We start from the raw sequence: 13155 nt of genomic DNA, 5'->3' as shown, positions 1-13155 counted from the left end.
CTTCATAGATTTATTTGGGAGCTATTGCTGTACGTTTAGAATTTTCGATGGAGGATGCAAGAAGAGCCACAAAATGTCATCAGACACTCTTAGGACCATTCTTTTTGCTAGGAAAGACCCGACCCCCAAGGTTACTGGGGCTGCTAGTGGGTTACCTGAGGAGGTTTCTGACCAGGAAGTATTTTTAGCTCTCGCAACTCTTCTTCCGACCTACAGTAAAGGTGTGAGATTCTCCCTGGTTCTCCTTTTGTTATTAATGCATTTATGGGATTAATACCAAAAGGAGGGTCAAGGAGAATCTCCCATCTTTATTGGATGAGGGGGGAGGCATTGTGAAGGCAGATGAAGAAAAGGCTGATGTACTTAATGCATTTCTTGCCTCAGTCTTTAGTAGTAAGACCAGTTGTTTTGTAGCAAGACCAGTTCTCCCATGAGAGTAAAGATGGGTGGTCTACCTGAACTTCAGTGAAGCCTTCAGCACTGTCTCCCACAGCATCCTGCTGGTGAAACTAGCTGCTCATGGATTAAATGGGTATACTCTCCGCTGGGCCCAAAGATTTGTGGTGAAGGGAGTTAAATAAAACTGGTAGCAGATCACAAGTGGTGTTTCCCAGGACTCACTGCTGGGGCCAGTCCTCTTTAACATCTTTATTAATGAGCTGGGTGAGGGGATAGAGTGCACCCTCCATAAGTTGGCAGATGAAACCAAATTGTGTGGGAGTGTCAATCTGCTGGAAGGCAGGAAGGCTCTGCAGTGGGACCTGCGCAGACTGGATTAATGGGCAGAATACAACTTTATGGGGTTCAACAGGGACAAGTGCTGTGTTCTGTTATTTGGTCACAATAACCCCAGGCAGTGTTACAGGATTGGGTCAGTTTGGGGTGATATCAAGGTGGGGAATGGGTATTGGGTGCCTGCAGCCAGCAGGAAAACAGGTGGAAGCACGGGCCAGTGTGGGGTGGGCCGTGGTGCAGATGGCCAAGGCTGCCTGTCACACTAAAAGGACCTGATAAAACAAGGTCTTTGCCCCCTTGGCAATGGATGACGACCCTGCCACAGAGGCCTCAGAAGACACACACCGTAATCACAGTCATGGACCATTGTTGCCTCCTTGCATCTGCCCCAGGGAAGGACACCATGTGTCCTGCCCCTGTCCTTCCCTTGGCATCACACTCCCGAAATCCCAGGGAAGAACCCTGAGACACAGGTGAGGGTCGGGATCTCCCTGCCCAGAGACTGGGGGTCAGTGCTTGGCATTTCTGCTTCATCAGACCAAGCCAGGGTGTCCTCAGCATCAGAGGTGCCTGTGCTTTGCCTGTGTTTGTCTACATTTGTCTGCTCTAACAAGCCCATGGAGAGACTTTGTCAGTGATGGCTCCCAGGAGCCTGTTAATGCTCCAAGGTGCTTTGGGCATTAGTCCTGACTTAACATCTTGAAGATTATTCTTCACTATCCTCTTGGTAGCTGAGGTCTGTGGACTCAGAAGAAAAGGCACCATGAGGCTCCTTAACATCCAGAAAGCGCTTACAAGCATGGTTCTTCAAGTCATTTTCATTACAAAACTCAGGGCTTTTACAGCTACTTGGATTTTAGTTAGGTCCTTGGTAATGAAGATTTCAAAGGGATTTCCCATGGAGGACCTTTTTCCCTTATGGCCTCCTGGGACTCCCAACACTTTTCCTGGCATCATCTGTGCTCACAGGCACAGACAGATTTCTCTGACAACAAACAGCAGTTAAACATGACACAGTTTAATAACCATGAAATCTCTCTCCTCAGCTGCCTGCTACAGCCAAGCATTGTGTGAAGGGGGTCAGCTTTCACAGGAGATTCTCTCCCAGAACGGTTTTAATCAGATAAAAGGAAAGGTCACTTAAAACATTGAACTCCTGACAGAACAGTTCATTAGAATTCTGAAAGATGGGACGTTTTCCGACTCTCTGAAACTCAAAGCAGAAATCAGAGAGCTGAGCGGCATCTGAATGATTAAGAGAGCAAAAGAAAAGGGAGACCAGTGATCAAAGCGAAGTCCACACGTCCAGCCAGTCTGCAGGTACAGGGGAAGGTGAGTATTTCTTCTGCAAACATGGGAACACTTCAGGAAAATTCCCTTTCTGTCACAATGAGAAAGCATTGCCATTGCAGATGAGATGCAGAACATTTGCAGGCAGACATGATGCAAAGAGAGCACAGCTCAGCATTACATGGTGTCTGGGTCACACAAGACCGGGATATACTGCATTAGGGTGGACCATGGGATGAACAGGGACCATGTTATTATGGTTTAAATAAACGAGACAAAACAAAAAACTAAACAACATACTAAATACACACTGGTCATAACGTGAAGTACATGGCTACCCATATGCAGAACAAGATGAGCAGCTTATTGCTGCTTAGAAACCTCCAGTCATCAGTTTCCAAACACCATGCTGTAACTCCTGGTTCCTCATGCTGTAGATGACGGGATTCACTGCTGGTGGAAACACCGAGTAAAGAAATGACACTACTACATCTAGAAATATGAAGAAGATGGAGGGGGGTTTCAGGTAGGCAAACATGGGAGTGCTGATAAAGAGGGAGACCACGGCCAGGTGAGGGAGGCACGTGGAAAAGGCTTTGTGCCGTCCCTGCTCCGAGGGGATCCTCAGCACAGCCCTGAAGATCTGCACATAGGACACCACAATGAACACAAAACAGCCAAAAGATAAACAGGCAGTGATCACAATTACTCCAATTTCCCTGAGGTAGGCATCTAAGCAGGAGAGCTTGAGGATCTGGGGGATTTCACAGAAGAACTGGTCAACAGCATTGCCATGGCAGAGGGGGAGTGAAAATGTACTGGCTGTGTGCAGCACAGCATTGAGAAACCCACTGGCCCAGGCGGCTGCTGCCATGTGGACACAAGCTCTGCTGCCCAGGATGGTCCCATAGTGCAGGGGGTGACAGATGGCAACGTAGCGGTCATAGGCCATGACAGTGAGAAGAAAGTACTCTGTGGAGATCAAAAATGTAAAGAAAAAGAGTTGAGCGACACATCCTGTGTAGGAAATGGCCCTGGTGTCCCACAAGGAATTGGCCATGGATTTGGGAACAGTGGTGGAGATGCAGCCAAGGTCAGTAACAGAGAGGTTGAGGAGGAAGAAGTACATGGGGGTGTGGAGGTGGTGGTCACGGGCTATGGTGATGATGATGAGGCCATTGCCCATCAGAGCAGCCAGGTAGATGCCCAGGAAGAGCCAGAAGTGCAGGAGCTGCATCTCCCGTGTGTCTGCAAAGGGCAGGAGGAGGAACTGGCTGATGGAGCTGCTGTTGGACATCTGCTGACGTCAAGTGTGGAGATCTGTCAGAGGAGGAAAAGGCACAGTGAGAAGTTAGGGCACTCTTCTTTGAGGAAAAACTCTTCCAATTCTTAGGGACTACCCTCAAATTGACTCTGTATTCAGGAGGACTTTTGTCAGGTCCCTTTTGGAAGTTCTGCTTTGTGCTGGTTTGAGCCTGCCACTGCTAGGAGCAGGGTCAGCTGTGGGCTCTCTAGAACTCAGTCCTGCCTGGCAGCAGTCAGTAAATAGAAGGATGGTGTGATCTCAGACTAAATCCCCTGTGGATAGGAAGGAGCTTTTCAGAACTGTCACTCCAGTTTCACCTGAGGTCAGAGCAGAGATTTGGAGCTTTGTTTTTCTCCTGACTGTACCTGAGGAGTGTTTCTTCTCTCAGGACTCCCTGACATTGCTGCTGCAGTGCCAGTGAAACCCCCCTGCTAAGTGCAGAGTGGGGAGAGCTGCTCTTTCCATCAGCCCTGATCTCAGTTGCCCTGTGCTGGACGCTCTGAGATCATCCCCCAGTGTTCCCCACAGAAGAAACTGCACCTCACAGACAGCTGAGGAATCCAGTCCTCAGTCCTATAGATGGGGGTCCTGAAGTGAGGGTTACCTCACTGCCAGCCCCACCAATTGACATGCCCAGAACCCCAGCTAACGGGGGGACAAAGGCAGCAAGGACAGGACGGGAAACAGGGAGAAATTCTCCAGCCAAGTCTGAAAGGACAGGGATGGACAGACTGGCACTCAGGGATATTTCCTCAATATTGGTTGGGCTGCCAAGGAGAAGTCTTAGCCTGAAACCCTGGACTTCTGGGTGCAGAGTCTGTGCTGGGTGGCAGAAACCAGGGGGTTTCTGTAGGAAAGTGTTTGGACTGCTGGGGATGTCAGGGTGGTACCAACTGCCATGACATTCCTGGTAGCAGCTCCTTCTCCATCCCTGACAATGTCTCTGCTGCCTGGAGCTGTCCCTAAAGCTGCTTCTCTTTGCCCATGTCACCTCATGCTCCGTGCACACAGACCCCATCCAACCTGCCCTGTTCCTAAGACTAAGCCCTTGCACTGAGACTAAGCCCTATGCCTGACACTAACTAGTAGCCCTAGCCCTGACACTAAGCCCTAGCCCTGACACTAAGCCCTATCTCTGACACTAAGCCCTAGCCCTACCCCTGACACTAAACCCTAGCCCTAGCCCTGACACTAAACCCTAGCCCTGACACTAAGCCCTAGCCCTAGCCCTGATACTAAGCCCTAGCCCTGACACTAAGCCCAAGCCCTAGCCCTGACACTAAGCCCTAGCCCTAGCCCTAGCCCTGACACTAAGCCCTATCCCTAGCCCTTAGACTAAGCCCTAGCTCTGAGACTAAGGCCTAGCCCTGAGACTCAGCCCTAGCTCTGAGACTAAGCCCTAGCCCTGACACTAAGCCCTAGCCCTGACAGCAAGCCCTAGCCCTAGACCTAACACTAAACCCTAGCCCTGACACTAAACCCTAGCCCTGATACTAAACCCTACCCTAGCCCTGACAATAACCCTAGCCCTGACAATAAAACATAACCGTAGCCCTGACACTAAACCCTAGCCCTAGCCATGACACTAAACCCTAACTCTAGCCCTGACACTAAACCCTACCCTAGCCCTGACACTAAACCCTAGCCCTAGCCCTGACACTAAACCCTAGACCTGACACTAAACCCTAGCCCTGACTCTAAACCCTAGTCTAGCCCTGACACTAAACTCTAGCCCCACACTAAACCCTAGCCCTGACACTAAACCCTAGCCCTGACACTAAACCCTAGCCTTAGCCCTGACACTAAACCCCAGCCCAAGGCCTGACACTTAGCCCTCGCCCTGACACTAAGCCCTTGCCAAGACACTAGGCCGTAGACCTGACAATAAGCCCTAGCCCTAGCACTGACACTTAGCCCTTGCCCTGACACAAAGCCCAATCCCGAGCCCTGACACTAAGCGCTAGCCCTGAGACAAAGCCCTAGCCCTAGCCCTGAGACTAAGCCCTAGCCCTGAGACTAAGCCCTAGCCCTGAAACTAAGCCCTAGCCCTGACACTAAGCCCTAGCCCTGAGATTAAGCCCCAGCCCTGACACCAAGCCCTAGCCCTGAGACTAAGCCCTAGCCCTGAGACTAAGACCTAGCCCTGACACTTAGCCCTAGTCCTAGCCCTCACACTAAGCCCTAGCCCCAGCCCTGACACTAAGCCCTAGCCCTGACACTATGCCCTAGCCCTGACACTAAGCCCTAGCCCTGACACTAAGCCCTAGCCCTAGCACTGATACTAAGCCCTAGCCCTAGCCCTGACACTAAGCCCTAGCCCTAGCCCTGACACTAAGCCCTAGCCCTAGCCCTTACACTAAGCCCTAGCCCTGAAACTAAGCCCTAGCCCTTAGACTAAGCCCTAGCTCTGAGACTAAGCCCTAGCCCTGAGACTAAGCCGTTGCCCTGAGACTAAGCCCTAGCCCTGACACTAACTAGTAGCCCTAGCCCTGACACTAAGCCCTAGCCCTGACACTAAGCCCAATCACTGACACTAAGCCCTAGCCCTAGCCCTGACACTAAACCCAAGTCCCAGCCCTCACACTAAGCCCCAGCCCTGACACTAAGCCCTAGCCCTGACACTAAGACCTAGCCCTATCCCGGACACTTAGCCCTAGCCCTGACACTAAGCCCTAGCCCTAGCCCTGATACTAAGCCCTAGCGCTGACACTAAGCCCAAGCCCTAGCCCTGACACTAAGCCCTAGCCCTAGCCCTAGCCCTGACACTAAGCCCTAGCCCTAGCCCTGAGACTAAGCCCTAGCTCTGAGACTAAGCCCTAGCCCTGACACTAAGCCCTAGACCTGATACTAAGCCCTAGCCCTAGCACTGACACTAAGCCCTAGACCTAGCCCTTACACTAAGCCCTAGCCCTGACACTAAGCCCTAGCCCTGACACTAAGCCCTAACCCTGACACTAGGCCCTAGATCTGACACTAGGCCCTAGACCTCACACTAGGCTCTCGCCCTAGCTCTGACACTAAGCCCTAGCCCAGACACTAAGCCCTCACCTGACACTAAAGCCTTGCCATGACACTAGGACCTAGCCCTGACACTAGGCTCTAGCCCTGACACTAGGCCCGAGCCCTGACACTAGGCCCGAGCCCTGACACGAAGCTCTAGCCCTAGACCTGACACTTAGCCCTAGCCCTAGCCCTGACACTAATCCCTAGACATAGCCCTGAAGAAAAGCCCTAGCCCTAGCCCTGAAACTAAAACCTAGACCTAGCAGTGACAATTAGCCCTAGTCCCAGCCCTGACACTAAGACCTAGCCCCAGCCCTGACACTAAGACCCAGCCCTGACACTAAGCCCTAGCCCTGACACTAAGCCCTAGCCCCAGCCCTGACACTAAGCCCTAGCCCCAGCCCTGACACTAAGCCCTAGCCCTAGCCCTGACACTTAGCCCTAGTCCTAGCCCTGACACTAAGCCCTAGCCCCAGCCCTCACACTAAGCCCCAGCCCTGACACTAAGCCCTCGCCCTGACACTAAGCCCTATCCCTAGCCCTGACACTACACCCTAGCCCTAGCCCTAAAACTACACCCTAGCCCTAGCCCTGACACTAAGCCCTATCCCTAGCCCTGACACTAAGCCCTAGTCCTAGCCCTGACACTAAGCACTAGCCCTGACACTAAAAACTAGCCCTATCCCTGACACTAATCCCTAGCCCTTACACTAAACCCTAGCCCCAGCCCTGACACTAAGCCCTAGCACTGACACTAAGCCCTAGACCTATCCCTGACAAAAAGCCCTAGCCCTAGGCCTAACACTAAGCCCTAGCCCTAGCCCTAGCACTGACACTAAGCCCTAGCCCTAGCCCTTAGACTAAGCCCTAGCTCTGAGACTAAGGCCTAGCCCTGAGACTCAGCCCTAGCTCTGAGACTAAGCCCTAGCCCTGACACTAAGCCTTAGCCCTGACAGCAAGCCCTAGACCTAGCCCTGACACTTAGCCCTCGCCCTGACACTAAGCCCTAGCCCTAGCCCTTAGACTAAGCCCTAGCCCTGACACAAAGCTCTAGCCCTGACACTAAGCCCTAGCCCTAGCCCTGACACAAAGCTCTAGCCCTGACTCTAAGCCCTTGCCCTGACACTAAAACCTAGCCCTTACCATGAGTCTAAGCCCTAGCCCTGACACTAAGCACTAGCCCTAGCCCTGAGAATAATCCCTAGCCATAGCCCTGACACTAAGCCCTTGCCCTGACACTAAACCCTAGCCATTGCACTGAGACTAAGCCCTAGACCTGAGACTAAGCCCTAGCCCTGAGACTAAGCCCTAGCCGTGACAGTAAGCCCCAGCCCTAGCCCTGACACTAAGCACTCGCCCTAGCCCTGAGACTAAACCGTACCCTAGCCCTTAGACTAAGCCCCAGCTCTGAAACTAAGGCCTAGCCCTGAGACTAAGCCCTAGCCCTGACACTAAGCCCTAGCCCTAGCCCTGATACTAAGCCCTAGCCCTGACACTAAGCCCAAGCCCTAGCCCTGACACTAAGCCCTAGCCCTAGCCCTTCAACTAAGCCATAGTTCTGAGACTAAGGCCTAGCCCTGATACTAAGCCCTAGCTCTGATACTAAGCCCTAGCCCTGATACTAAGCCCTAGCCCTGACACTAAGACCTAGCCCTAGCCCTGACACTTAGCCCTCGCCCTGACACTAAGCCCTAGCCCTGACACTAGGCCCTAGCTCTGACATTTAGCCCTAGCCCTAGCCCTGACACTACACCCTAGCCCTAGCCCTGACACTACACCCTAGCCCTAGCCCTGACACTAAGCCCTATCCCTAGCACTGTCACTAAGCCCTAGCCCCAGCCCTCACACTAAGCCTCAGCACTGACAATTATCCCTATCCCTGACACTAAACCCTAGCCCCAGCCCTGACACTAAGCCCTAGCCCTGACACTAAGCCCTAGCCCTAGCCCTGATACTAAGCCCGAGCCCTGACACTAAGCCCTAGCCCTGACACTAAACACTAGCCCTGACACTAAGAACTTTCCATGACACTAGGACCTAGCCCTGATACTAGGCTCTAGCCCTGACACTAGGCCCGAGCCCTAACACTAGGCCCGAGCCCTGACACTAAGCCGTAGCCCTAGACCTGACACTAAGCCCTATCCCTAGCCCTGAAACTAATCCCTAGACCTAGCCCTGAAACTAAGCCCTAGCCCTAGCCCTGACACTAAAACCTAGACCTAGCAGTGACAATTAGCCCTAGTCCTAGACCTGACACTAAGTCCTAGCCCCAGCCCTGACACTAAGCCCCAGCCCTGACACTAAGCCCTAGCCCTGACACTAAATCATAGCTACTGCCCTGAGACTAAGCCCTAGCCCTGACAATAAGCCCTAGCCCTGATACTAAGCTCTAGCCCTGACACTAAGCCCTCGCACTGACACTAAACCCTAGCCCTTACCATGAGTCTAAGCCCTAGCCCTGACACTAAACACTAACCCTAGCCCTGAGAATATATCCCAAGCTCTAGCCCTGACACTAAGCCCTAGCCCTAGCCCTGACACTAAAACCTAGCCCTCACACTAAACCCCAGCCCTGACACGAAACCCTAGCCCTAACCCTGAAACTAAACCCTACTCTAGCCCTGACACTAAGCCCTAGCCCTAGCCCTGACAGTAAGCCCTAGCCCTGACACTAAACCCTAGCCTTGACCCTAAAAACTTGCCCTAGCCCTTACACTAAATATTAGCCCTAGCCCTACAATAAACCCTAGCCCTAACACTAAAACCTAGCCATGACACTAAACCCTAGCCTTAGCCCTGACACTAAACCCTAGACCAAGCCATGACACTAAACCCTAGCCCTGAGACTAAACCCTAGCCCTAGACCTGACACTACACCCTAGACCTGACACTAAACCTTAGCCCTAACCCTGACAATAAACCATACCCCTGACACTAAACCCTAGCCCAGACACTAAACCCTAGCCCTGACACTAAACACTAGTCCTAACCCTAACCCTAACCCTAACCATAACCCTAACCACTAAACCAATACCTAACCCTAACCCTAACCATAACCCTAACCCCTAACACTAACGCTAACACTAACGCTAACCCTGACACCTAACCCTATCACTAACCCTAACCCTAACCATAACCCTAACACTAACACTAACCCTAACCCTAATCCTAATGGCCCAAACCCTAACCTTAACCCTAACCCTAACCCTAACCCAACCCTAAACCTAACCCTAACCCTAACCCCTAACCCTAACCCTAACCCTAGCCATGACACTAAAACCTAACCCTAGCCCTGACACTAAAACCTAGACCAAGCCCTAACAATAAACCCTAGCCCTGACACTAAACCCTAGCTCTGACACTAAAACTTAGCACTAGCCCTGACACTAAACCCTACCCCAAGCCTTGACAATAAACCCTAGCCATGACACTAAACACTAGCCCTGGCCCTGACACTATATCCTAGCCCTGACACTAAACCCGAGCTCTAGCCCTGACAGTAAACCCTAGCCCAAGCCTTGACACTAAACTCTAGCCCTGACACTGAACCCTAGCCCTAGCCCTGACACTAAACCCTAGCTCTGACACTAAACACTAGCCATAGCCCTGAATCTGAACACCAGCCCTAGCCCTGACACTAAACCCTAGCCCTGACACTAAACCCTAGCCCTAGTCCTGACACTAAACCCTAGACCTGACACTAAAGAGTAGCCCTAGCCCTGACACTAAACACTAGGCCTAGCCCTACAATAAAACATAGCCCTGACAATAAACCCTAACCCTGACACTAAACTCTAGCCTTAGCCCCGACACTAAACGCTAGACCTCGCCTTGACACTAAACCCTAGCCCTAGCCCTGAGACTAAACCCTACACTAGAACTGACACTACAACCTAACATAGCCCTACACTAAACCCTAACCCTAGCCCTGACACTAAACCGTACCCTAGCCCTGACACTAATCCCTAACCCTAGCCTTGACCCTAAACAGTAGCCCTAGCCCTGACAATAAACCCTAGCCCTGACACTAAACCCTAGCCCTGAGAGTAAACACTAGCCCTGACACTAAACACTAGTCCTAACCCTAACCCTAACCATAACCCTAACCATAACCCAAACACCTGACCCTAAACATAAACCTAACCCTGACCCTAACCACAAACCCTAAACCTAACCATAACACCTAACCCTAACCCTAAACCTGACCCTAAACCCTAACCCTAATGGCCCTAACCCTAACCCTAAACCTAACCCTAACCCAACCCTAACCCTAACCCTAATCCTAACAATAAACACTAACACTAACCCTAACCCTAAACCCTAACCCTAACTATAACCCTAACCCTAACCCCTAACCCTAACCCTAACCATAACCCTAACCCTAACCCTAGCCCTGACACTAAAAACTAACCCTAGCCCTGACTCTAAAGCCTAGCCCTAGCCCTAACACTAAACCCTAGCCCTGACACTAAAATATAGCCCTAGCCCTGACACTAAACCCTACCCTAGACCTCACACTAAACCCTAGCCCTAGCCCTGACACTGAACCCTAGCCCTAGCCCTGACACTAAACCCCAGCCCTGACACTAAACCCTAGCCCTAGCCCTGACAGTAAGCCCTAGCACTGACACTAAACACTAGCCTTTACCCTAATCCCTAGCCCTACCCCTGACAATAATCCCTAGCCCTGACAGTAAACCCTAGACCTGACACTAAACACTAGCCTTAGCCCTGACACTAAAAACTAGACCTAGCCCTGACACTAAAGCCTAGCCCTAGCCCTGAGACTAAACACTACACTAGCCCTGACACTAAACCCTAAACCTAGCCCTACACTAAACACTAACCCTAGCCCTGACACTAAACCGTACCCTAGCCCTGACACTAAAACCTAACCCTAGCCTTGACCCGAAACCCTAGCCCTAGCCCTGACACTAAACCCTAGCCCTGACACTAAACCCTAGCCCTAGCCCTGACACTAAATCCTAGCCCTAGCCCTGAGTCTAAACCCAGCCCTAGACGTGACACTAAACCCTACTCTAGCCCTGACACTAAACCCTAGACCTAGACCTGAGACTAAAACCTACTCTAGCAGTGACACTAAGCTCTAGCCCTAGCCCTGACAGTAAGCCCTAGCCCTGACACTAAACCCTAGCCTTGACCCTAAACCCTAGCCCTAACCCCGACACTAAACCCTAGCCATAGCCCTGACACTAAACACTAGCCCTAGCCATACAATAAACCCTAGCACTGACACTAAACCCTAGCCCTAGCCCTGCCACTAAACCCTAGCACTGACACTAAACCCAAGCCCTAGCCCTGACAATATACCCTAGCCCTAACACTAAACCCTAGCCCTGACACTAAACCCTAGACCTAACCCTAACCCTAACCCTAATCCTAACCATAACCCTAAACCCTAAACCTAACCCTAACCCTAACCCTAACAATAACCATAACCTTAAACCCTAACCCTAACCCTAACCCCTAACCCTAAACCTAGCCCTGACACTAAACCCTAACCCTAGCCCTGTCACTAAAACCTAGCCATAGCCCTAACACTAAACCCTAGCCCTGACACTAAACCCTAGCCCTGACACTAAACCCTAGCCCAAGCCATGACAGTAAACCCTAGCCCTGACACTAAACCCTAGCCCTGACACTGAACCCTAGCCCTAGCCCTGACACTAAACCCTACCCTAGCCCTGACACTAAACCCTAGCCCTGACACTAAACCCTAGCCCTAGCCCTGACACTAAACCCTACCCTAGCCCTGACACTAAACCCTAGCCCTAGCCCTGACACTAAACACTAGCCCTGACACTAAACGCTAGCACTAGCCCTGACAATAAAACCCTAGCCCTAGCCCTGACACTAAACACTAGACCTAACACTAAAACCTAGCCCTGACACTTAACCCTAGGCCTAGTCCTGATACTAAACCCTAGCCCTAGCGCTGACACTAAACCCTAGCCCTGTGGGAAAAGCAGACAATGATTCTGCAGCTGCGAAATTGCACAGTGGAGCAAGCGACCAAGATCTGATAGCCTTGGTCGGACGAAAGTTGTGGGAAGCCTGATAGCCTTGGTTGGACGAAGGCTGTGAAGGCTGTGGGAGACCCGAAGAACGGGACGTCTGAAAACATCATGAAGCGAGGAGCATTCCATTGTGGTGACGGTGTAACTGCAGCTGCGGTGCGAAGATAACCTTTAACCCTGACGACATCAGTAACCTGTAAAAAGCCTTCTGACAGTTTTATATTATCCAATCAATTTAAAGCTCGCTAAGCTTGACGCATCTAGAAAATATATAAGCTGCTGTGTGTGTGCAATAAACCGAACACTTTGCTTACATTAAGCGGTGTCCCGTCTCTCAGTTGCGGCAATATTCTATTATATCTAAGCAATTATGCTCAAGTTCTTGGTTATTAATCTCCCCTTTTGATGAAAAGGTGGCAGGATTAAGGCATGATTCAGCAGTTAGAACTAAATCATCTTTTTCCATCAAAATTGCCTCATACTTCGAAATCCTAGAATCAGTGAGCCACCTTCCTGCCTTCTGAGTCAGAATTGTCCTTACTTGATGTGGAGTGCTTACTAGAAGTGCTCCTCCAAAAGTTAGTTTTCTGCTTTCTGCCACCAAGAGGGCTGTGGCTGCTACTGCCTGAAGGCATTCAGGCCACCCTCGGGATACTGGGTCCAACAGCTTAGATAAATAGGCAATTGGCTAATTGGCTTGCCTCCCCACTCTTGAGTTAGCACCTCCAGGGCTGTTCCCTTATCTATGGCAGCAAACAAGTGGAATGGTTTGTCAAGGGAGGG

At 51.3% G+C, this 13155-nt stretch overlaps 1 protein-coding gene across 1 annotated transcript; it reads right to left on the bottom strand.

The window, feature by feature from the left end:
• Positions 1-2398: 2398 nt before the first annotated feature.
• LOC311194492 (olfactory receptor 14A16-like) lies at positions 2399-3322 on the bottom strand (the record flags this gene model as incomplete). Its single annotated transcript, XM_084267598.1, has 1 exon — positions 2399-3322. One exon carries the CDS (start codon positions 3320-3322, stop codon positions 2399-2401), a length of 924 nt encoding a protein of 307 aa, XP_084123724.1.
• Positions 3323-13155: the final 9833 nt, after the last annotated feature.

Source organism: Gallinula chloropus (assembly GCF_964237585.1).
Source record: "Gallinula chloropus genome assembly, chromosome: 8".
NCBI classification, from domain to species: domain Eukaryota; kingdom Metazoa; phylum Chordata; class Aves; order Gruiformes; family Rallidae; genus Gallinula; species Gallinula chloropus.
This window is presented reverse-complemented; position numbering and strand designations above follow the sequence as displayed.